We start from the raw sequence: 25,779 nt of genomic DNA on the forward strand, positions 1-25,779 counted from the left end.
TTAGGTATCTGAAAACTAAGTTTTCCCCTCTTGAGAATGATGTAATACATAGATAAGCTTACTTTTTGTCTTCTGTAAGGAAGCTTGGAATTAAATCATGGTGATAATACTTATCCTTTGGTTGGGGATAATCAGTACATACTTTTCTATCCCTCTAAGTTATGTCATCTTATATTTACATTTCAAGGATCTTATCATAAGTATGTGTTTTATTGCAAACTGGCTCTTAAAATCCACTTGGGCCTATCTATGGTATTAGAAACAGAATTTTAGAAAAAAGCTCACCTCAATCATGGTTCAAGAATCTAATATCTAATACTCAAGACTTTTGGCTTTGGAGGAGAGCAGTTTTGTTCATACTAACCAGAAGTCCTATGTGCACCTAAAAAATTAATAGAGGTCAATTTAAGAACTGTCACTCTCCAGTTATTAGAAGTCTATGGGAGTTAATGCCATAGCTATCAAAATTCAAGAATGCAAATAGTTAGAAGGCTGTATAGACATGAATTTTAATCTTATACCCTCCAGCTATTAGCCAAAAATATGTCTTCAGGTATGTGAGTTAACCCACTTAGTGCCTTCATCCCTTTTTATCATTCCTTCATTTATTTACTCACCCCACAAATATTTGCTACATGCCCACTAAGTGCCAAAAACTATGATAAGTTCAGGTGACACATCAAAAGCAAGATGGGTAACAGCCTCTGATCTCAAGGAAAGTATTATAGTGGGGAGAGATAAAATACATGAAATCATTTCAGAGTGATAAACATTTGAAATAAAATGAGAGAGGAGAGGATGGCTGAAGACCTGGGACAGAGGGATCTTTTCATCAAGAATCCATTCACTGTACTACCAAAGTGTGTCAGACTGGAGTCCATGTTCCCACACGTGATTAGCATTGTTTCCTGTCTCTCATTTTCATTCCTCCAAGCCTGAAGAGTGTTTTCCTTTCTTTTCTGATGGTAATCACACTCAGGGTATTCCCATCTGTTTTTTTTTTTTTCTTGGTAAGGCTTTGAAATCAATGTCTTCTTACCTCTGAGGGAGGAGAGAGTGGGGGAGCTCATCTTACCAAGCAGTACAACATTAAGACATTGAAATAATTTCCCTGAGATGTTCATTGGTATAGTAGTGTGTGTGTTCATGTGTGTTCTGTACGCACTGTTTTTACAGCACAGTACATTTTTGCTTCAATTAATTCCTTGAACAGCCTAGCTTAGCAACTGTAAATCAGTTTGCCAGATTCTAAGTGGCTGGTGAACTGGAATAAATGAGGCACACAATACATCATGTAGACAAAGTAGAAAGGGAATCTGAGCAGAAATGGGGTCACACAAAAGGCATCAACAAGGGGCAATTGTGATCTCAGATCAGATAAGATCTTCATACACAGATCTTCACACATGTGTCTGCAACACAAAGACATATGCTTAAATTGCCTGCTAACACGAAATTTTCATTTTACTCACTATCATTATTTGACATGCAGACAGACACAATTAGACACACACACACAAACATACACACACAAAACCAAGCATATACATGTATCCAAAGAATTCATCACAGCACTGAATATAATATTGAAAAATGAGCAACAGACTGTCTACTAAAAGGACAATGATTAAATAAATCAGAGAACATGCATAGAACACTATGGGTTGTGAAAATGATATATAAAAGATTTCCTGACTAGAAGATGTTCATGATACATTAATTTAAAAAGTAAAATATAAGATACCACAATCCTGGTTTTGTAAATTTATAGAAATGTGTGAACCAAAATGTAAACAGTAGTTTTCTCTGGGTGGAAAGATTAATGTAATCTTTACTTTCTTTTTATTTGTTATGTTCTAAATATTAAAGACATTGGCTACTATTTATTAACTATCTTCTGTGTGTCGAGAACATGTTCACTATCTTTTTTTTGATGATTATGTTATGCATGCTCTTTGTGTCATCCTATATCCACCCATTTCTTTGTTGTCTTACTAGCCTAGCACAGTGCTTAAAACAGGAAATTATCAAATATTTCTGGTGCAAATATGTGTTTAACTTTGCTGCTCGAATGGGGATGGGTTCCCAATCACCTGTAGGAAAAAGCCCCAAACCTCCCAAGCACAGTCCTTCATACCTAAGATGGTACTAATCCTTGGCTAACAGACTTTGGGATGTGATGTTTCCCCTGCCTTGCTCAGCCTTTTTTCTCCTTGCTCTAAGTCTAAGCTTAGGCTGATGCTAATTAGCACTGCTAAAAGCTGAAAGCTTTAAAATTATTTTCTTGCAAAGATGATAATTATATGATCCTACTACTTTTACTTGTAAACTTCTTTTATTGTCCACACTTTTAACACTACTAAACAGGCATAAATAGTCTTAAAAATTATTTATTAATGAACTCAGATGGGTGAGTCTCAAGCCTGGAGACACTAAATAAACCCTCATTTCAGGAGAAAAATGCTAGCACAGGGCCTGCCATCCTACATAAAAGGGTTTAGTTGCCTCAGGCAACCAGTGATCAAGAAAACATCTGTGATCTACAATTTCTATGTTCCAACTGATTTTAACTCAATTGATTTCTCTTCCTAGATGTATCTGAATATTAAAAAACAAAAAGTATCTGCATATCCAAGAAGGCATTCTGTCCTGTTCAAAAAGGATACATTCAACATGGCATTAACATTTATTCCAAAATAATCAGCATTCTTTATGATTGTGACCAAAAAACTGGAGGTGTGGGGAGGGAATTGCAGTAGGACATACATTCATGAGATTCTTTCATTCATTTCCAGTGCCAACATTATACAAAACAGAAACAGTCACATGGAAAATGTACATGTTTTGATATTAGTTAACTGATATTATCAACAACTGAAAATTTCAAAAGTAGATCCCATAAAGTATAATCTAGGCCTAATGTAAATTTTCTTGTAAGTGTCCAAATGTTTGTATTCTCTGGAGGCTATGTTACTCATTTATTTTCACCTCACGTCAGCGGAATTTGTTGGTTCCATCTCTATGACAACCATTCAGAAGGGTGATAATGTGAAGTCTACCCACCCTCATGTGCACAGCCCGCCCTGTCCTGGCTGGCGAGGGCCAGTATCACCCTCTGGTTCAGATCAGCTTTCGGAGAATACAAAGGAACGATACTTAAAATCACCCCAAAACCAGGACTGAAAAGCAAACAGCACTGTCCGCCTCTCAAAACTCTGGGGCTCTAAAGTAAATGAACACACCCGCTCACAGCCAGGAAGCAATATGGCCAATGTTCTGTTCGGCCACCAAGAGCCGACCGAGACTGCTGGCCACCATTCAGACGGCTGGAATGTGCAGTCCATTCATGTACTCTTGAGGCTTGTTTTGTAAGGAGGAGGAGACAGGCCATTTGCTTTTGAAATCAAACTCAGAGTTTACCACCCAAACTTTTACCAATATCCCAGTGGAAACGAAGCCCTCAGCAATACAAATACTCCTGCGTGTGCATGCGTGCACACACACACTTAGCAAAAACACTAGTTCTTGGACAGTTTATTCCTGTTCTTCTATTAATAAAGAAATGAACCATACTGAAACTAACAGCAATGCAGGAGTGATTAGGCCAGATCTGGCTCCTCTAAAGACGGGACGTGAATCCTGTATCTAGGACAAACGTCCGCACCAACCAACACGACCTGTGTGCTTATGCAAAAGCAGACAAAAGACACAAAGATGCTGTGCTTTCCACCCAGTCTAGCCTGTGCCCTGAGCAACACACAATGGCCAGTTCTGAGACTTTGACGGGGAATGGGAGAAGCTGGGGCACAGACGAGTCATACAAATCAAATTACAGCACTCGTGTTTCTCATCGAGAAATACATTACCATCCTGGGTTCTCCAGTAAGTTCCGCAAAATTGTCTGTGGTACACAGCAGTTATAATAGCCCATGCCAATATACGATCTCCAGATCTGATTCTTGTTGGAAATGGCATGCAGAGTTGCAAGGATTTCATTTTCACCTGATTGTGGGAAAGAAAGAAATGTTACAGAGAGAAAACATCTCAAAAGAGAGCTCTAGGTATAGCTTACAGCCCTAATTTTTTTCAATATTGACATGAGGAGAACAGCTATATGGAAAATATAAGAATCATCCTCTTAAAAAAAAAAAAAGAATCATCCTCTTAGCAACACTAAGAACTAGATGCAGAAATCTGGAAAAAAAAAAATTGCCATACAGCCCTCAGTTACTCTTCAGAGTTTTTTGTGGCTCTTCTTTTTTTGGTGTTGTTTGTCAGAATTTCTCAATTTTTAACACTTGCCTCATTCCAGGTTTTTTCTGCTCCCTTCACATGTTTTATTTACACTAAATAAAATTTCTGCTCTTAGTGAATAGTATTTACCCTTTTAAGTTGCCTTATGTCAATAGTTGGTAGATCTTCATGAACGGTCTTTTATAAGTAGCTGATCACTTATAGCTATAACTTATAAAAGACCCTTCACTCAACCAAGAAAATATCAATTATAATAAAAGAACCAAGTGCAATTTTAATCAGCATTTTCCTTAAGGCACTAAGGTAATTAAGGAGTAATTATAAAAGTTCTCAGATGCAGGCAAGACCCTATTTTGGGTCATTCATATAATAACAAAATAATAACTGGCATCTGACATTTTAAGCACGTACTCTTTGCCAGGAATTGTACCAAATGCCTTCCACGTAGCTCTGAAACTGAGGCTTGAAGAGGATCACTCACCTAAGGCTACGCAGCTTTAAATTAACTACCGAGTTGAACTCCAACTTCAGTACTTTCCCCGATGGGCCAGACTGTGATCTCCTACATTTATAGCACTTACACTGAAAGCTACTTTCTAGATACAGATGACCTACATGCTTCTTTCCCTGCCCCTCTGCATATAGTTAGATCATACGCATATAGCTACTAAAGTTTAACTGAGATTTAGCTACTTAGGCAAATGTCTGCCCTCTTTAAGATCTTAGGGACTCAGTCACTAAATCTTGGAATTTATTGATTTTATTGTTACAAATCTAGGCACAGCCATCTAAGATGGCAAACTGGCTAGGAAAATGCTTCCCAATATTTTAATTCTACTGAACTCTACTGATGTGACTATTATTCTCATTAATCCTCCTTTATCCTCAATGAAAACATTTTCACCCTTGGCCGTGCCCTCCCATCCCATTTGTTTTCACAGTAAATAAATTCAGGAGAGATGTGTCATTTTGTCAGACTAGGCTAATAAAAGAGAGAAGTATCCGTTTGTAAGTATCAATTTCATGAGTAAATGTAACCCAACTGCCTTATGATGGACAATCTTGCCTTCTTCCACTGAAAGTTTAGAACATAAAAGTGAACATACAATAAAACAGTATCTGAGGAGATACCTAAGTACAGTATCCTTAGGAATAATCATGCAAGAAATGCAATCACTTTCCAAAGTCTTCTTAGGGTACAGTGATTGAGAAGCCCAGTAGGAAGGGAGATTAATTAGTAGTGCCTGGCAGACACCCAACTCAGCAAGGCCAGCTTCAATTAAGATCCTGTGCAAGGAGGACAGGTCCCTGTTTCATATTATGCCAGGAGGACAAAAGGTCCAGCTCTCAAATGAGAATAGTCTTTGAAGGACTTTGTCAAATCAAGAGTTAACCTTTGAGAGACAAAGAGTATTGAATAATATAATTTTTCCCCACATAATAGAAGATTATTCTGCTGGTAGTGTGGATGGGTCAGAGGGGAGACTCTGAAAATAGGGAGAGATAGTAAGAGGCCAGCACAATAGTCCAGGAGGGAGATGGGCCAGGGAGTGTTGTGAGTTAAACTGTACCCTCTAAAAAGATATGCTGAAGTCCTAATCCCTAGAACCTAGACAAGTACGTAAAACATCAGGGGCTGCTATGAGAGATGCTGATGTTTATCTGGAGACCCTAAACTCTCAACTAGAATGGTGGAGGAAACTGACTTTTCTTTTTGCAAAAAAACACATTCTCCCCTACCTCTCAGCAGGGCTGAAGATGTTAGTGCAAGTTCATGTGTCCAGTGAAAGAACCTCAGTGACAGCATGGTGCCTTTCTTGTCCATTGGTTCTGCAGCCTCCTGCCTCTTATAGCCTCCTATTTCCCTTGTCCTGTCCTGCATGTATGCCTTCACCACCCCCTATACTAGCCAGGGACCCACCGCCACATCCTACATCAGTTCAGGGCCTCCAGATACATATCAGCACCCCTCACAGTTGCCAACATCTTACACACCTGGATAAAACACTTGAAAAAAATTTAGAGGCCAATTAGCATAAAAGAAGAGCAAAATAATTATAGATAAGAGTTAGAAGCATAAATATGTTCAAACTTGAGACATACAAGTTTTTAATCCTGTAACAGACATACTCTAATCGCTACAGGATCAAACTTTCCAAGCTCCTGTGGGTTCTGTCCCCACCTAGCTTGGGGCCAATGTGAACATAGCAGGCCCTCCAGGATCCACAGCTTCCAAATTTGTGGAGTTCAACCAAGAACCAAAAACTTTCAGAAAAAAAACTTTTCAGAAAGTTCTAAAGAGCAAAATTTGATTTTGTCATGTGTTGGCACCTATTTACATATCATTTACATCATATTTACAACTATTTAGATAGCATTCACATTGCAATTACAGCTATTTATATACCATTTACATTGTATTGGGTATTATAAATAATCTAGGGATGATTTAAAGTATATGGGGCGGTTGTATGTAGTTCAGTTCAGTTCAGTCTCAGTCGCATCCAACTCTGTGACTGCATGGACTGCAGCACACTAGGCTTTCCTGTCCAAAACCAACACCCAGAGCTTGCTCAAACTCATGTCCATCGAGTCAGTGATGCCATCCAACCATTTCATCCTCTGTCATCCCCTTCTCCTTCTGTCTTCAACCTTTTCCAGCATTAGGGGCTTTTCCAGTGAATCAGTTCTTTGCATCAGGTGACCCAAATATTGGAGCTTCAGCATCAGTCCTCCCAATGAACATCCAGGACTGATTTCCTTCAGGATTGACTGGTTTGATCTCCTTGCAGTCTAAGGGACTCTCAAGAGTCTTCTCCAACACCACAGTTCAAAAGCATCAACTCTTTGGCACTCAGCTTTCTTTAGAGTCCAACTCTCACATCCATACATGACTACCGGAAAAACCATAGCTTTGACTAGATGGACCTTTGTTGGCAAAGTAGTGTCTCTGTTTTTTAATATGCAGTCTAGGTTTGTCATAGCTTTTCTTCCAAAGGGCAAGTGTCTTTTGATTTCATGGCTGCAGTCACCATCTGCAGTGAATTTGGAGCCCAAGAAAATAAAGTCTCTCACTGTTGCCACTGTCTCCCCATCTATTTGCCATGAAGGGACCGAGTGCAATGATTTAGTTTTTTGAATGTTGAGTTTTAAGCCCAGCTTTTTCATTCTCCTCTTTCACTTTCATCAAGAGGCTCTTTAGTTCTTCTTCACTTTCTGCCATAAGGGTGGTGTCATCTGCATATTGGAGGTTATTGATATTTCTCCCAGAAATCTTAATTCTAGCTTGAGCTTCATCCAGCCCAGCATTTCGTTTAATGTACTCTGCATTTAAGTTAAACAAGCAGGGAGACAGTATACAGCCTTGATATACTCTTCCCAATTTTGAACCAGTCCATTGTCCCATGTCCGGTTCTAACTGTTGCTTCTTGACCTGCATACAAATTTCTCAGGAGACAGGTCAGGTGGTCTGGGATTTCCATCTCTATTTTCCCAGTTTCTTGTGATCTACACAGTCAAAGGCTTTGGTGTAGTCAATAAAGCCGAAGTAGATATTTTTTTGAACTCTCTTGCTTTTTCAATGATCCAACAGATATTGGCAATTTGATCTTTGGTTCCTCTGTCTTTTCTAAATCCAGCTTGAACATCTGAAAGTTTGCAGTTCACATACTATTAAAGCCTGGCTTGGAGAATTTTGAGCATTACTTTGCTAGCATGTGAGATGAGTGCAATTGTGTGGTCGTTTGAACATTCTTTGGCATTGCCTTTCTTTGGGATTGGAATGAAAACTGATTTTTCCCAGTCCTGTGGCCACTGCAGAGTTTTCCAAATTTACTGGCATATTGAGAGCAGCACTTTAACAGCATCATCTTTTAGGATTTGAAACAGCTCAGCTGGAATTCCATCACCTCCAACTATCTTTGTTTGTAGTAATGCTTCCTAAGGCCCACTTGCTTCACACTCCAGGATGTCTGGCTCTACGTGAGTGATCACACCATTGTGGTTATCTGGGTCATGAAGATCTTTTTTGTGTAGTTCTTCTGTGCATTCTTTCCACCTGTTCTTAATATCTTCTGCTTCTGTTAGGTCCATACCATTTCTGTCCTTTATTGTGCCCGTCTTTGCATGAAATGTTCCCTTGGTATCTCTAATCTTCTTGGAGAAATCTCTAGTCTTTCCCATTCTTCTCTCCTTGCTATTGACATTGTATTAGGTATTGTAAGTAATCTAGGGATGATTTAAAGTATATGGGGAGGTTGTGTGTAGGTTATATGCAAATACTGCACCATTTTATATAAGGGACTTGAGCATCTAAAGCATACCAAAACTTGAGTTTTGGTATCTGTGAGGGGTGGGAGGCGTGGGGGTAGGGTGGGGGAGAGGGGCAGAAACCAATCCCTCCTGGATACTGAGGGACAACTGTATTCCTTGATTGGTCCTCATCATAGCCTGGTCTTGACGATCAATTTTACACTCTACTGGGAACACAGTGAGTTGATAGAATGAGTAGTCTTTGTACATCGAGCTAATGGACACTGGTGAACCACCAAGAGTAGGGCAAGTACTTGGTCATGCTTCTGAAAGTTATATGGTCTGAGAAAACTTTACCATTCACTCATCCATTGCTCATCATGACCAGATAGAAGCCAAGACAGTCTGTGACTTGAAGAACAGAGTTAAGCTGCTTCTTACTGTGATAAAATCAAGAACTCACCTACAGATTAACATACTAAATCAGAAAGAGAAAGACAAATACTATATGACATCACTTATATGTGTGGTTTAAAAAATGATACAAATGAACTTATTTACAGAAGAGAAATAGACTCATAGACACAGAAAACAAACTTTCAGTTACCAAAAAGAAAAGAAGGGGGGATAAATTGGGAATTGGGGATTAACAGATATACCCTCCTATATATAAAATAGATGAACAACAGGGACCTACTGTATAGCACAGGGAACTATAGTCAGTGTCTTCTAATAATCTATAATGGAAAAGAACTCAGTAATATGTATTGATATATAACTGAATCACTTTACTGTATACATTGTAAATCAATTGTATCTCAATAAAAATCAATTTTATGTAAAAAATCTAGACCTCAGACTTTACCAGTCACATTTAATAAAAAACACTTCCCAAACACACAACTTAGTCAGTGTCTGAATTATTTCTAATGTTTGTTCACTGGTCACCATTTCTCATACCTACTAATGAAATCTTACTTTGGTCCAATCAGCACAACAGCCAACTCAGTGAGTGCATTTAGGAGCCCAGAGTTTGAGTTAATATGTTAAGTGATGCCAAGATTCAACAGGCCTGGAGAAAAGGGGAGAAAAAGGGAAAGTCCACTATCAGCGGTCTACTGCTGAACCTATCTGAAATGGAACACAGCAGAAACAGTCTCTAAGGGCAAGTCTGGGGTCATGATGGGTCTAAATAAAAGCCCCAATCCTAACCATGCAAAGCACCCCATTGTACTTCACAACAGATCTACACTCCTTTCTTCCTTGGAAATGAATTCCTTTCTAGAGAAAATAGCGTGGGATGCTTCATTCCAAAGTGGCAGCTTTCTCCCCCCATATAGTAAGACAAGCATTTTAAAAAGGCAGTTGTGTGGAGAAGGAAATGGCAACCCACTCCAGTATTCTTGCCTGAAGAATCCCATGGACAGAGGAGCCTGGCGGGCTACATTCCATGGGGTCGCAGAGTCAGACAGAACTGAGCGACTAAACGACAAACAACAGTTTGTATCTACTACAAACTACTATGTATAAAATAAACAATAAGAAAAAAAAAAATAAAAAGGCAGTTGTGTCATACAAATGCTGGACAGCACAGCCCAAGGAAACCTGTGTGGACAAAGAGGAGAGGAAACAAGATCAACTTCTCCCCAGAGTGAACCCCAAAGCAGCGCACATTCCTCACTCTTGTCCTTCCAACTTGACAAAAGCAGCTTCCTCCTGTCAACAGGCCCAGTTCCAGCAAGCATATTCCTGAATGTGAAGGACAATGAAACAAACCAGGGAGGAAATGAGATAGGGAATGTCCATTAAAAAACACCTCAAGGGATAAACAAGGTCCTACTGTTTAACATAGGGAACTATATTCAATAGCCTATAATAAACCATAATGGAAAAGAACATGAAAAACAATATAATTCATACATATACACATACAAATGTATCTGAGTTACTTCGCTGTACACCAGAAACGAACAGCACTTTGTAAGCCAACTACACTCCAATAGAAAACACAAAACCACTTAGAGACACCCTGATGCCTGCCGAGGGCCCCATAGAGCAGCCAGTCCTGTGCCTTCCCAGCCATGAAAGTCCTCAACCCTTCAGCGATCTGAACAGCAAGTTCTTTTCCTGCGGAATAAATGTCTGCTTCTGACCTTGTTTACTCCTCTACCTCAGCACATTGCATAATGCCCTGGTCCTACTGTACCAGGAACAAAGTTCAGTGACCCGGGTACCACTCCCCAAGAATCTGCAGGTGGGTCTCTCACTGTTCCTGCTTCTCAGAATTCAGAACGAATGCTTCCTCCTTCCATAATCCCACAGAAGAGCCTTTCCTTTGTCACTTGCACCTAAAATATCAAGGAGAACTTTGTACCAACCACCACTCCAAATATACTTTCTGATAGAAAATAAGCTGATTTAGGTGTTAAATTGCTAGGTCTAGGTTTTAATTTCCCACATATGTGAACTTTGACAAAAACTGGGAAAATGTCATTAGAATAAGCAGGTAGGCTGTATGGGTCAAGATACCTGTTACACTCCAACACACACACACAAACACACACACACAAATGCAAATACATACACACTGTTCCCCACTCTTAACCCATTCCCAAAACACTCAGTATGATGATTGCTTTTGCCACAGTCATGGGAAAATGATTTGCTTTTGCTTTTTAGACAATCTAAAAATAATATGCCTAAGTTATTACAGAGTATATATAATTCTACCATTTATATTAAAAAAATTAATGTTTATGCATATTATATGTTAACAGAATAGCTCTGGGATGATTCTTAAGAAACTGATAAATGAGAAGGCTTCTTGATTTTCCCTGTGTATCTTTTCACGCTTTTGAATTCGAGACAATATGCCTGTGTTATTTATTCAAAAATTTTAAATCAAAATGTTATGCACAGAACAAAATCCTCCTTGTGAAATACATTGGTGAAGATACCTACAGTCCCTGCAGTGGCTGGCTGTCCTCAGAACCTTTTCCACGCAGCCCAGCAGCACCCAGCGTGGAGCAGCCACTCAACCAGCAAGAGCCATCCTCCCACGCCCTGCCCTTCATGTGCTTGGCAAGATGCTCAGAAAAGGACTCCAAGGAAATCAGCAGGACTGAAAACCAACAAACTCATATTTGAATTTGCCCAGAAAGGCCTTTTTCTGCCAGAGGGTGCAGGAAAAAAAGCTGGGGCTAGAATGTGAGGACAGAGACTGACTTAGCAATTTTCTTGCCAACTTGTAGATCCCTGGATTCAAAGCTGCTCAGGAACCATGGGGTGGGGTCAGGGGCTCTCAATTCAACATAAACAAACTGTGGATGATAGCATATATCAGGATTTTCTGATTTCCTGAGTGGAAGCCAGAATTTGCCCTCAAACTCCATCCCCGTGTGCAGCCTTTCTCTAACGTCACCTTTCTCCCTCCTCCATAAATAAGTGGGGTTAAGCCTGGCTTAACCCCACTTACTCAGCCCATAAACCCTACTCCCTCTTATCTGTCAAGTTTCTTTCCCTGGTGAAGAAATTGCCCAACCACAGTCTGTTCAGTTCAGGAAGGTAAACCAGCCCATAAGTTCTGCATAATGAAGAATTTTGCTGTCGTTCAGTCGCTAAGTCGTGTCCGACTCTTTTGCAACTCCATGGACTATAGCCTGCCAGGTTCCTCTGTCAATGGGATTTCCCAGGCAAGAATACTGGAGTGGGCTGCAGAAGGACCTGGAAACTCTTTAAACTGAAAACTCTGCAAGACTGGCAGGGGGGAGCCCATCCCATGTGTCAGGACGTGGTCTGGGCAGCACCACACAGGCCTGATGCCCCACCCCCAATCCTGCCAGGTTCTTTCCTACCTTCTTGCTCAGCCAATTAACACCCAACCTCACCTAGCCCCTCATGACCCTCAGGAATTAGAACCCTCTGTCAAGTACTTCCAGCTTAGAGGAGCCAACGCGTGTCCAATCCATGTTTCTGACGGCTCTTTGCCCCTACAGTTCTACCTTCTCACCCAGGAGATACACAAAGAGTACAGGCATATGGAGAAATTTGTAATCCACCCCAGAATCCCACCAACTAAATTATAACCTCTTCGTGGGCAGGGGCATAATGGTTTGCTAGGCACATAGTAGGTGCTCAGAAAATGCAAGGGAATGAAAATTCACCTAAACCCCCAAATATAGTTAGCTCAATATTCACAATAAGTCACGCATTACAGAATGCACTAAGACAAATCAATGTGCAAATTGTTCTCACATCCCTAAAGGCACGAGCTTCAGAAAAACATTTCTAAATAGAAACTTGCAGCTATGAAGCAAGTTCTGTGAAAAAATGCAGTGACTGCAATAATTTCATATTTTCCAAAATTTTCTTTCTTTATTGTTTAATCAGTTAGTACGTTGATGATACAGACATTGAGAATCCTTACAAAGTAAACCCCCAGTTTGCATTTTTATTAAAATACTGCACGTTTAACAAGTAAAACAAACCTCAGCAGTCAAAACCAGATCTAAGATTTCTAAAAGCAAAGCACAGTGTCATTTGGCTGGGGGAAAAGAGGACATAAGGAATAGAAAAGCCAGAGCACCTACCCTCCGACAAGCAGCTCACAACCTCACTGTTGACCAGCCCCCTTAGGGCTCTGAGCTGACTCAGGTTAGCAGGTCAGGGCCCCACTTTCATTCCCATAAGATGCTCACTGAGCTTCCACCCCAACGTGCCTCACATCTCCCAGCCTGTGCGGGCCTTGAAGTCCTTGGCCACTTGACTTCACCAATCCTCCACCTCAGCTAAACTCAGACATCCCATTTCTCTATTTCTGCTCCTCTGTCACTAAATGATGTTGGGTGAGGGGACCCTCGCAAACTGGATAGATTCAAGGTATCAAATCTCAGCAAGGGAACTTCCTTGGTGGCACAATGGATAAGAAGCCACCTGCTAATGCAGGGGACGGGTTTCATCCCTGGTAAGGGATGACCCTACATGCTGCAGAGGAACCAAGCCAGTGTGCCACAACTACTGAAGCCTGCATGCTCCAGGGCCCTCGAGCCACAGCTAATGAGCCCAAGGACTGCAACTACCAAAGCCCACGTGCCCTAGAGCCAGAAAGCCACAAAATACTGAGCCTGCATGCTGTATGCCACTACTGAAGCCCATGTGCCTAGAGCCTGTGTTCCACAACAAGAGAAGCCCTCTGCACCACCACTAGAGTAGACCCCGCTCTCTGCAATTAGAGAAATCCCATGCACAGCAACTAAGACCCAACACAGTAAAAAAAAGAAAAAGAAAGAAAAACTCATAAAAAATCTCAGCAGGTGTTCCATGCAAGGTGATCTAGGTTCCTCACGACCCAGATGGTCACTTTCTCACTTTTCTAACACTCAGTCTCACCCTTTCTGTCTCTCACTCAGATCAGCAGACAGGCAGCCCTAAACTCCTCCCACTGCAGTGTCCTAACATCATCAGGTAGCCTTTCTTCTCCCTGATACCTAAGAAAAGTTCAGAATTTGACACTAGACCCACAAGCCCTGACTTAAGATTTATCCTTTGGCCTCTTGGATTACTTCATCTCAGGCTACTCTGCAATCCATTCTTTTCCATGCTCTATTTCCCCATGTCCTGGCTTCTACTTTCTTCCCAATACTCCATCACTAGGAAATCTTGCTCATTCTCATTAATTCATTCAGAAGAGTCACTAAATCTGTAACTCCATTTCTAGTCTCTCTCTTGAGCTCTAGACTTGTATTTTCAACTACTGCTTTAGCTTCTTCAAATGTATATTCCACCAACACCTCAAATTCATTTCTGCTCAAACAAGGCTCACGGTCTCGTCTTCCTCCAGGACCTCCTCTTCTCCCTGTTCATGCTTTTAATATCACCATCACCCCCAAAACATTCAGCCTAGAAACTGACCTACAGTCCAACCTGCTGCCCCTCTGGGCCAACCACCATGTTTGTACCAAAGCATACTTCGCAGGCTACTCCCAGCCAATTACTAAGCCCAGTAGAACTAATGCAGGCCCACTTCTGTAAAGCTGTGGGACCCCTCCGGTGGATGACTTTGGCTCAAGGACTCCACTCAGACTGACCAATAATTTTTAGATCTGTGCTGCAGTCTCTGATTCTTCTCACCCAATTCTCCTTTCATCCATCTTCTCCACCAGAGTCAGACCTGCATCACAATCTAAAAGCTCCCCAGTCTTCCCCTGCTCCCACTTTTGCATATCTAATATCCTTGTAGCGACTGCTTCCTGGTAGACCTGAACTAACGCACATTAAAAATTTCACCTCTAACCTCTCTAATAAGCTCCCAGTTGGTCTCCTTGCCTGTATCTCAGAGGCACTCAGCCAAACACAATTTGAATATATTTCTTCCTTCTGTAATAACTGTCAATGTCTCCCCATTACGTACAGGAAAACAAATCCTTTATCACAGCTTTGGGCCCTCCATACCTTGCTTTCTATACATCTCTGCAGCTCAATATTCTATACATTGTTTACTCACCATCCTCAAATAACCATGCATGTCCACAATTCCACCCTTCTGTTCATGCCATAACCTCAGCCCAAGCATTCACCCTTTTTGTAGACCTGAGGAGCTATTCAGTATCTGAACCTACAGTCAGGGATCATATCTTTATCACCCTTTACCTCCTGACTCTTGCATTCTCAGTGCCTAAGCAGTATCTTATTTTCTATTGAAGTTTCTCAATAAAAGAGGAATGAAAGTAGATGGAAAGGGTCATAGATGTAGATCTGGGGACAGTAGCTTATAACCCGATGGCAACGAAGGGGACTAGGCTGGGAGATTTAGGGTATGAGCAAATGGCCCTATGCACCTTAACAGTCCTCAAGAGTAATGCCATATTTAAAACATGGTATAATTGATTTCATTTTTATAGCACTGAATATTTTTTTAAGTTAGGTAAAATTCATTATCATTTATAATACTAAGTATATGCTAATTTAGATGAATGTGGTAGTTTAAAAAATATGTTTGCAGAAGAACTTCAGGGCAGTGAAAACACCCTTTATGCTACTATAATGGTGGCTACATGTCAGTATACATTTGCTCAATTTCACAGAATGTACAACACCAGGAGGGAACCCTAACATGAACTATAGACTCTGGGTGATGATGATATGTCTCTGTAGGTTCACTGGTTATAACAAACGTACCATTCTGGTGAAGGATGTTGACAGTGAAGGAGTCTTTGCATATGTGGAGGCAAGGGCTTATACGGAACCTCTCTGTACTTTCTGCTCTGTGTTGCTGTGAACCTAAAACTGCTCTGAAAAGGAATGTCTATTTTAAAAAATTATGTCCGTAATCTTGTTTACACTCCTCCCTTCAAAAGGTAGAAACTAATTCCCCTTCCCTTGAATTTGGACCAATCTTAATGACTCACTTTAATGAACAGAACATGAAATAAATGATACTATAGGACTTTCAAGATGAGGTTATAAAAAGGATAGCTTCTGCCTGGCTTTCCTTCTCTTGAATCACTGGCTCTGCAGGAATCCAGCTGCCATGCTGTGAAGACACTCACTCAAGTAGAATGGGGACTGACCTGTGTGAGGAGGCACCAGGGCCTCCCCCTAACAGCCAGCACCAACTTGCCAGCCATGTGAACGAACCATCCTGGAACTGGTTCCTCTAGCTCTGATTGAACATCCACCAGCGTGGGAGTGAGATCTCATAACCTCATGAGTGACTCAGAGCCAGATCCCCCTAGTTCAGTTGCTTCTGGATCCCCAACCTCAGAAACTATGAGGATAATAAATGTTCGTTGTTGTTTTAAGCCAGAGTTTTATAGTAATTTCTTATAAAGCAAGAGATAAGGAATAGAGCAACTTTTCCAAAGAAGAGCCAATACTTTAAAATATTGTTAAAGAATTTCATGTATATAAAATCTTTGATAATGCTGGATGAATCCCATGATCCTTTACCAAGATGAAGGGGGAAAAGTTGTTTTATATTTTAAGTCCTTTGTCTCAATCACACGACCTATTTGGCACCTCATCCCCTTACGTCAGCATGTTTGTATCTTTGTATGTCAAAAAATAAGAAAGTCCTGTGAAAGGATTCCAATCCAAAATGGAATCTAAGGATATGAAAATGGAGAATCTCACACCTGCTCCCTCGGAAGAATGGAACTTGAGAACTGAGAGACTGATTTCCTGTAAATACCTGATTTCTAGAAGGCTGGGACTCATCTGAGACCAATGAAGATCCACCAAAAATCTCTTCATACTCAAGTCAACAAACTTACTGTCTGGGTTCCAGCTGGATGGCCCTCTCTTTGTGCTCCCTACCCACAAACAGAGCCTGCCCTAGACTTTCAACTAACTTTGCAGCTTCTATAGCATGTGTCTCCCAAATTGTAATTCCTCTACTACTCCCAAATAAACTCAAATTTCTGGTAATTTGAGCTGGCTTACCTCTTTATGTAGGTTCTTTATTCAGTTTACCTCTTTACTTAGGTTGATAGTCCAAAACATGTTAATGCTTAAAATGATACTTTACAAAGAGTGACATTTCTCACTTGGTGTTCTAATTTCAAAAGAAAGGGGAAAAAACTGTTTATAATTTATTTTAGAATTCATCTCTTAACTATTTTCACTTTTCCACTTCTATTGGGATACACTACCACATGCATATTTGTCTGACATTATCTGATATAATAAAAAGTATCACTAGTCTTTGTGTTTGTGTATATCCTGAGTGATAGGAGTATCTTGTGTTATTCATAACAAGCACTTCTGAGCACACCTAGGTATCTGCAAATAGATGAGGTTCAGTTCAGTTCAGTGACTCAGTTGTGTCAGACTCTTTGCGACCCCATGGACTGTAGCATGCCAGGCTTCCCTGCCCATCACCAACACCCAGAGCTTGTTCAAACTCATGTCCATCAAGTTGATGATGCCATCCAACCATCACATCCTCTGTCATCCCTTTCTCCTCCCACCTTCGATCTTTCCCAGCATCAGTCTTTTCAAATGAGTCAGTTCTTCACATCAGGTGGCCAAAATATTGGAGTTTCAGCTTCAGTATCAGTCTTTCCAATGAACACCCAGAACTGATTTCGTTTAGGATGGACTGGTTGGATCTCCTTGCAGTCCAAGGGACTCTCAAGAGTCTTCTCCAGCACCACAGTTCAAAAGCATCAATTCTTCAGCGCTCAGCTTCCTTTATGGTCCAACTCTCACATCCATACATGACTCCTGGAAAAACCAAAGCTTTGACTAGATGGACCTTGGTTGGCAAAGAAATATCTCTGCTTTTTAATACACTATCTAGGTTGGTCACAGCTTTCCTCCCAAGGAGTAAGCGTCTTTTGATTTCATGACTGCAGTCACCATCTGTAGTGACTTTGGTGTCCAAAAAGTAAAGTCTCTCACTGTTTCCACTGTTTCCCCATCTATTTGCCATGAAGTGATAGGACTGGATGCCAAGATCTTAGTTTTCTGAATGTTGAGTTTTAAGCCAACTTTTCACTCTCCTCTTTTACTTTCATGAAGAGGCTCTTTAGTTCTTCACTTTCTGCTATAAGGATGGTGTCATAGATGATGGTGGGGTCCCTAAATAGCCTTGGATGGGGCTGGTCAGCAGAAGGACCAAGTGATTAGAAAGCTGGAACTCTCAGGGCCACCCATTGACCTCTAGAAGTAGGAAGGGCAGAGGAGCTGAAGAGTAAGCTATATAAAAACAGATTTGATGAGCTTCTAGAATGGCTACTACATTCCTGTGCTGGGATGTACCCCAGTCCCATGGGGACAAAAGCTCCTGTGCTTGGGACCCTTTCAGATCCCACCCTATGTTGTTGTAGTTGTTTAGTCTCTAAGTCATGTCCAACCCCACGACTGCAGCATGCCAGGCTTCCCTGTCCTTCACTATCTCCTGGAGTTTGCTCAAATTCATGTTCATTGAATTGGTGATGTTATCTAACCATCTCATCCTCTGCCACCCCCTTCTTTTGCCTATCCTATGTATCTCTTCATTTAGGTGTTCACCTGTATCCCTTATAACATCCTTTTAATAAACTGGTAACCATAAGGAAACATTTCTGTGTATTTCGTGAGCCACTCTAGCAAATTAATCAAACCAGAGGAAGGGATCCAACTTATAGCTCATCAGTCAGTGCTGAAGTGGTAAAGAATCTGCCTGTCAATGCAGGAGACGCGAGAGACTCACTCGATCCCTGGGTCAGGAAGATCCCCTGGAGGAGGAAATGGCAACCTGCTCCAATATTCTTTCCTGGAAAATTCCATGAACAGAGGAGCCTGGTGAGCTACAGTTGATGGGGTTGCAAAGAGGTGGACATAACTGAGTGACTGAGCACAACAGGTCAGAGCGCAGGTGACAATCCTGACTTGTGATTGACATCTCAAGTGGGGGCAGTCTTGGAGGGTTAATATGTGAAGTCTGATGCTATATGCAGGTAGATAGTGTCAGAAGTGATTTAAATTGTAGGATGTCCCCTGAGAATTGAAATACTGCTTCATGGTGCTGAAAAACATCCAAGAATCCCCTAAATCATCAGTGAAACTATTCTGTTAAGATGCCATCAAAGATGGAATGCCTAGCACATTGAATTTTGCCATCTTATTTTTCTCACTGAAAGTGCTGCCTTTTTGAGTTTTCTCCTTCTTATAATAATATATTTACACAAACACACAAAAAACGTACATAGTCAATGTAAAGATATTGTCTTTGTTTCTATAGATACAGGAGATAACTATAGAGGATATATTTCAACTTTTTATAGTGCTTTCAGAAATACCAGTTTTTCTATTCAATTTCACATCATTTCTGTACATTTACAGCATTTTATTCATAGTTTTATGACATATTGGACATTTTAACTTTTGAACTCAAGTCACATTAAAATGTAAGCCCACTGAGGATAGTGATTATGTTTATTCATACATTTAACCTTGCAATGGATATCCAGTAGTAAATAGTCATAAACACTACAATTTAGACAATAGGTTGACTGCACAAGCTTTCAGTCAGGTCAGCAGGGGTCTGCCCCATAAGAATTAATGACAAAAATATAAGGACAACAGACTACTATGAGAGTCTAAACATACAAACAGACATTGGCCAGACCATATATAACTATAAAATTTTCACCTACCATTTGCAGCAACCTGCTCAGGAAACCAACCCCCTAATCCACAATAAACCACCCCTGAGCCAGCTCGCTACAGACTAGACTTGCAGAAAGCTGTCTTTTGCTATCTCCAGTGACAATGGCAGAAAATAAACAATAACTTCTATAGCAATTGGCCCAAAAGAGCCAGGACTTGATTAATAACTGACAGCTTCGCTAATCTTGGTCCCTGCTTCCAATCTAGAACCAACCAGACAAACCTGAACAAACAGCCTTAAGCAATCACAAGGAAAACCCTGCCTTAGTTGGAAGACTTGCTTTTGTTGGCCTACCTACATCTTGCTTAGGCCAACAGGATGCCCCTGAAGGCCTTCCTACTCCCCTGTACAACAAAAGGCTGACTCCTATAGCAAGTTCAGAATAAACAGCCTTTGCTTTTCTCATTTGGCTGGTCTTTGTTTATTTCCACAGTTGTATAAGAAGAATCCATCGGAATTATCCTAAAGATGAAATAATAATTCATACATGCTGGGATCCCAAGAAGCCAGAGATGGCCAAAGGAGGGATCTGTCACAGACTTATCTGCACCTGACAACAGACTTAACCCAGCTGAAAGACAACTGATGTCCACAGTCAGGAGAACAGATGCCCTGTCAGTGTCCTTGGGGTCAGTTCAGAGAGTGGGTCACCTGCACCTGCAGCTGCATTGCACAACCCTGCACCCTCCACCCACTGCCCTCCACGAACCATTTGTTAAAATCACTCTATAAACAATATTGCTTGGAGCATTAGGTTGTCACAAGTCCATCAAAAGTCTCATTCTGACAGCTCAGCTGCCCAGTTCAGGTCAAATAACTTGAACATTTAAGGGTTTAGTGTCTCCTCTCTCTTCCTAATAAGCATGCTCAAAATAAACAATGTGCAATTTTCTGTAAACTTGAAGCCTGGCTGCTTCTGTGAAGTTATGGGCTACTTCAGTCTGATTCACTGGAGATGACTTCACTGAAAATACTACACAGAGAAATATATCATAGCTGAAAGTGAGTGGTGTGATTCATAAAGTATTTAAGTTTTATATTAATTACAAAAGAAATACACAGTTACTGTAGAAAATCTAGAAAAAAACAGAGGAATAAAAAGAAATCTAAAATCATTCATAACGGCACCATCCAGAGAAACAAATGTTTCCATTGACATAAATCCTAGTTTTTTTCCTTTGTGTATGCCAGTGGAGGGTGGGGGTTCACTTGAATGGGATGAACAAGTAACTTTGTTTGTTTCTCTAAAGTATGGCTTACTGTGAAGCTGACTGAGATCAAGGCATTCTTTCAAGGCACTTCCTTACCTGTCCAAGGGGAGAGGGAGCCTCCTGCGTGACAGCCAAACAATCCATGCTTCCCTGACTCTGTCAGCCCACTCTGTCCTGTACAATCTATTCCCTCTGGCTACAGCAGTCTCCCCGGCGCCGTCCAACAGAGCATTACTTACTACTCATCCTTCACCCAGCTCTGACCCTGCACCTCTGTCACTCCTTCCCTCGCCCCGGCAGTGGGCCTGAGTGTTCTCAGACCTGGGCTCTCAGCCCACTGCAGCATTTCCACTAGGGCAGCTGGTGGAGTGATCCCAGTGTGTTGGGCTTGTGCACACCTGTAAACTGGATACTGAGGAAGCGTCAGGACAAGGATTTTCTACTTTAGGGGACAATGAAGAGGACTGGAGTGTGAACAGGGCCCGCACTGTATGGGTTGAATTCTGCCTCCACTGCTTACCAGTAGTGACCTTGGGCATGATTTTTACCCTCTGTATGCCATGCTTTTTGTATTTATTTTGGGCCACGCCACACACACGTGGGATCCTAGTTCCCTGACCAGGGATCCCTGCATTGGAAGCACAGAGTCTTAACCATTGGACCACTGGGGAAGGACTGGTTTGTTCATTTTAAGTCAGAGTTGATAATGATAGTTACCTCATAGGGTTGTAATAAGGATTAAATTAATATATGAAAAACATTTTAAAAAGAGCCCAGGACATGCTAAGTACTTACATATTAGTTTGAGATCATAAAGTTATGAATAAGAACCCAAGTATCTCCATACTGCTTACAGCACTCACAATCTTCTTTTACTCAGCAATGAGGGATTTAAGACACATACTAGCTCTTAGTTTTCTCTCTACTCAGTGAACAAATATTTGGTCTAGAATTCCTTTGATTATGGTAGAACACGGGCACTCAGCTTTCGTGTGAAACCAAGTTTGGATCATGCAGCTCCACTAGTAAAGGAAAACGCTTCTACTAGAGGTTACCTGTACCAATTTGCTCTCCCCATGTGGAACACATTCAATAACCATTGCAAAGTGAAACACTGATACCTTTTTGATGCATTCTGCACCCCATCCTCCCTATCCCCACTCCCAGCTCACTTCTAAGAAGCAAGCTTTGTTGGGCAGCCGATCCACTTCAGGGCAAGGGAGACTCCTGCCAGTGCAACATTTTCTGAGTCACCTCAGTCTAACCAGATGGAAGCAGCCCCAAACTTCACAGAAGCTGGGTTTAAAGTTTACACATAAATTATAAATTACTTATCAGAAGTCTGCTTCCAAAGGAAGGGGGAGAAATGGAATCTCTCAAGGTTCAAATTTTTCAGCTGGAAACAAGCAGCGAGACTACACGAGGCTAGATAACTTGGACATGGTTCCTAGACTCTGATGCTCTTAAAAAACATTTTAGAGTATATAGTAAAAGGGCTGACCTAAACATTTTGTGACTTTGAAAGACTCAGGAAGAAATTTATTTGTTCAAATATTCACTGATGACTTGCTTCAAAAACATATAACTATGCTAAACATCCAATGAATCAGGATTCTGATTTCCTAAAATTGAAATAGATAAGGATGGTTATCCCCAGGTCTCAATCAGTTCAAGCAGACAAAAAGTTCATATTTTCTTCTATGAACAAGGTTCCTTCCATCAAGGGAAATGGTTCAGATTTGAAACCAATAAAGGAAGCAGCCCTCAGCACAGCGTGAATTATAGCATCAGTCAGCTGGGGGCTGGACCTGCTTCATACCTCAAGTTGTATACTTGAAAACAAAATAAAGCCTACCTTCCACATAACTTTTCTGTCCTCAGACCTAAAGCAAACCAATTATCTTCTCTTCCCTTGACCTCAGAAGACATAGCGTTTTTATGATTCAAAACCAGGAGAATACTTTCCTGTTTATTTAAAAAAAACAATTCAGCTCTGCCTCTCCACTTGAATTTTGCGTTTGTTGTGTGAATTCTTGCTCAGTCGTGAATGTCAAATAATCCTGAGACCATTAAAATATTTTAAAATATAAATTAAAATTCTAAGAGAGTCTATGGGTAAATTAAGATTTCTTAAAAATCATTCAGACTTTAAAAGTTCTGGTGCCATTCAGTGGGTATAAATAATAAAATTTGGATCTGAGATGGAACAATTGGAAACTACTGTGATATAAATAACCTCAGGGTAGGAGGCCAGATGTCTGGGTCTCCCATTGTTGTCACTCCCCTATTTGCAAGACTGTAGGCAGTTCTTTTTTCCCTTCTGAGTATGCCGATCTGCAGAGAATTGAGGACATCTCCCAAGCCAAAGGATGGGAGAATCATACCTGGACAGGTGCCTGGAGAGTTGGGAATCCTCTGCACTTGCTTGAGCACTGCCTCCCCCACCCTCCTCCCCAGGAAGTTTGCTGGCTCCTTGTGGGGCGCTGAGACAGAGAACTATTCCAGGGAGCCGAAGATATTGCACCCTCTCCCGCCCGGTGCAGTACCCAGCGCTGTTTTATCTTAATAAACATTCTCCCTCCTGAGCAATCCTGACCCACAGATGGACTTTCAGAGACCACAGAAGACAAACAGGCCAGAGCAAAGGAGTCTCCCGGTTACTTACAGACAGGGTCATCCATTTTCAAGGGTCTTTTCAGGCGGATGCTGGCAGGGATGGTCTTCTCGATCAGTTCATCAACGCTCTAAAATTAAAATGCAAGCTCGTGAACTCTGAAGGCAGAGGAAAGTGCTTCTGAGTTAAAAGTCACCTCTGTATTTTGCATATACAAAGGCTGTGGGGACTTCACTTAAATGGTCTAATTTAGTTTCTTTTTAAAAAGGACAACTTTAACAAACCAAAAATCACTCGGAGGGAGGGGGGGAATTAGGGTAGTAATTCGACCACTCTGGCTTGGATTTCGGTGGGCAATCGGAGATAATTGGATAAATCGGGAGGTCCTTCTCTTGCAAAGTTAGAGCTCATCAGCAGGGCCGAACTAGGTTGTAAAATACACGATTTTGAGGCGCGAAGAGCTGGTGAAGGAGAAAGTAAGCTGGTGGGAGAAGTCTTGGGCACGCGGACCGAGCACGCGCGCTGGCTTCCACGCCAGAGCCCCGGACCAGGATGCAGGTCCCAAGCGAAGCGAAGCAGGGCTCCTGGTGGGGGCCGGGAGGCCGTACGGGCAGAAGGCGGGGCGGGGGTGAGGCCCGGGAGAGCCGGGTTGGGGTCCTTACCGTCAGCCCCAGGGCCTGTAGCATCTCCTTCTGGTCTTTGTCCCCGGGGCCGATATGTCTCCGAGCGAAGTCGTCGTGTCTGGGGAGGAGGCGCTCGAGGAGGCGCGAGGCCCCGGCCCCGCCGCTATCCCCGCCGCCGCTACTTCTGTCACGGCCCCGCGGCGCCCACCGGGGACCCGCTCCTCCAGCCAGGCGGCGGCCGCCCCCGACTCCGCAACCCAGACGCAGCCCCCAGGCCTTGGCGCACGTCTGCATGGTGGTCGTCACCGTCCCCTGCCTGGGCCCGCGAGGCTCAACCGGGCTTTCTGCTCCTTTTCTGGTCGTAGTCCCCTGGGTGGCGGCTGCCCCCAGGTGGCTGGAGCCCCTTCCCGAAGGATGACCGAAGGGACAGATGGATGTTCAGAGGCAATGAATGGGTGCCGCGCCGATCCCGGACACGCGCGCAAACTTGTTACTCCTCTCGAAGCACCTGCTTCGCACACTTTAAGCGTCGTTCTGGGGGTGGGCAGTGGGATAGGCCCAGTGAACGCACGGCCAATGGGAGTGAACGGAAGGGCGGGGCAGGGTCTGCCCTGCCCCGCCCCCTTTCCCTACCCCCTCCTCAGGCCCTCCGCGGGCTCCTCCTGCTCTTCGCGCAGAGCCTTCCATCCTCAATTACTCCCGCTCCATCTCTAGTGGATGCAGGGACCGGGACCCTCCCTGCGCTCGGTGCCAGAGGCAACAGGCGAAGTGCCTGGGGGATTCAGCTGAAATGGAAGGTGATTCCGACAGGGAGGCCAAACTCACAGCTGGTTAGTCTCTGTTAACTTCAGGGTAACTCCCTGTCATACCTCCTGGAAACCAATATGCGCAGATGAGAGTTTTTATATAGTTGTGGGATCATGAACAAGTTATCCAACCTCTGAGCTTCGGTTTCCGCATCTAACAGAGCTGGATCGTATTTAAAAAGAGATCGTACATTGAAACTACAACCATAACACTAGCCTTGAACTCTTCTCTTATCCCCTTTCCCGCCCTGCTCCCTCCCGCCGCGGGAGGGTGTGTGTGTGTGTGTGTGTGTGTGTGTGTGTGTGCCGCGGGAGGGTGTGTGTGTGTGTGTGTGTGATATAAAAAATGCAAAAGATACAAACGTATACATTTTGCACTGTCACCTTAGTTGAAAAATTATTTATACCTGGATATTTTGGAAATCCAATCTCTCTAGCTAACTCTTGAGATTTTTACCAGAATGAGCTTTCAGAATTCCAACTCTCCTAATATGAGGAAGAGTGAAGGACAGAACATTAGGTGTACTAAGATTAGGGAAAAACAGAACCTGTCCTCTTTCTCCTCTAAGCTTCGTCTTCAGTCTTATTCTGCACACCCTGGGTTCTGTAACTCACAGGCACAGAGAGTAGGCAGAGAGGCAGGAAAGTAGAAAACAGACAACTGTAGGCAAAATGTGTGTGTGTGTGGCAGGCGGGATAGGGGGTGAGTGGTGAACTAGGAAGGCCTGGCTGAATATCTTTGAAGATTTTCACTAGTTTGGAATTGAAATTACAGCCTTAATAAAAGTTGGGAGATATCCTTGGTGCTAGTTGCCATGGGATAAGACAGAAGCAGTGTGCCTTTATTCCCCATTCCTGACTATTCTCT

At 42.2% G+C, this 25,779-nt stretch overlaps 1 protein-coding gene across 1 annotated transcript in view; it reads right to left on the bottom strand.

The window, feature by feature from the left end:
* The window catches only part of GLDC (glycine decarboxylase), an 84,980-nt gene extending 60,351 nt beyond the window's left edge, over window positions 1-24,629 (bottom strand). The window contains exons 1-3 of the mRNA XM_043487070.1: window positions 24,145-24,629; window positions 23,534-23,612; window positions 3,867-4,002 (exon numbers count right to left, since the gene is read on the bottom strand). Of these exons, the coding sequence (XP_043343005.1) occupies window positions 3,867-4,002; window positions 23,534-23,612; window positions 24,145-24,399 (470 nt within the window). The 5' untranslated portion in view covers window positions 24,400-24,629. The remainder of the gene's footprint in view (window positions 1-3,866; window positions 4,003-23,533; window positions 23,613-24,144) is intronic.
* Between the last annotated feature and the right edge of the window lie 1,150 nt (window positions 24,630-25,779).

This window comes from Cervus canadensis, chromosome 14, assembly GCF_019320065.1.
Source record: "Cervus canadensis isolate Bull #8, Minnesota chromosome 14, ASM1932006v1, whole genome shotgun sequence".
Classification (NCBI taxonomy): Eukaryota; Metazoa; Chordata; class Mammalia; order Artiodactyla; family Cervidae; genus Cervus; species Cervus canadensis.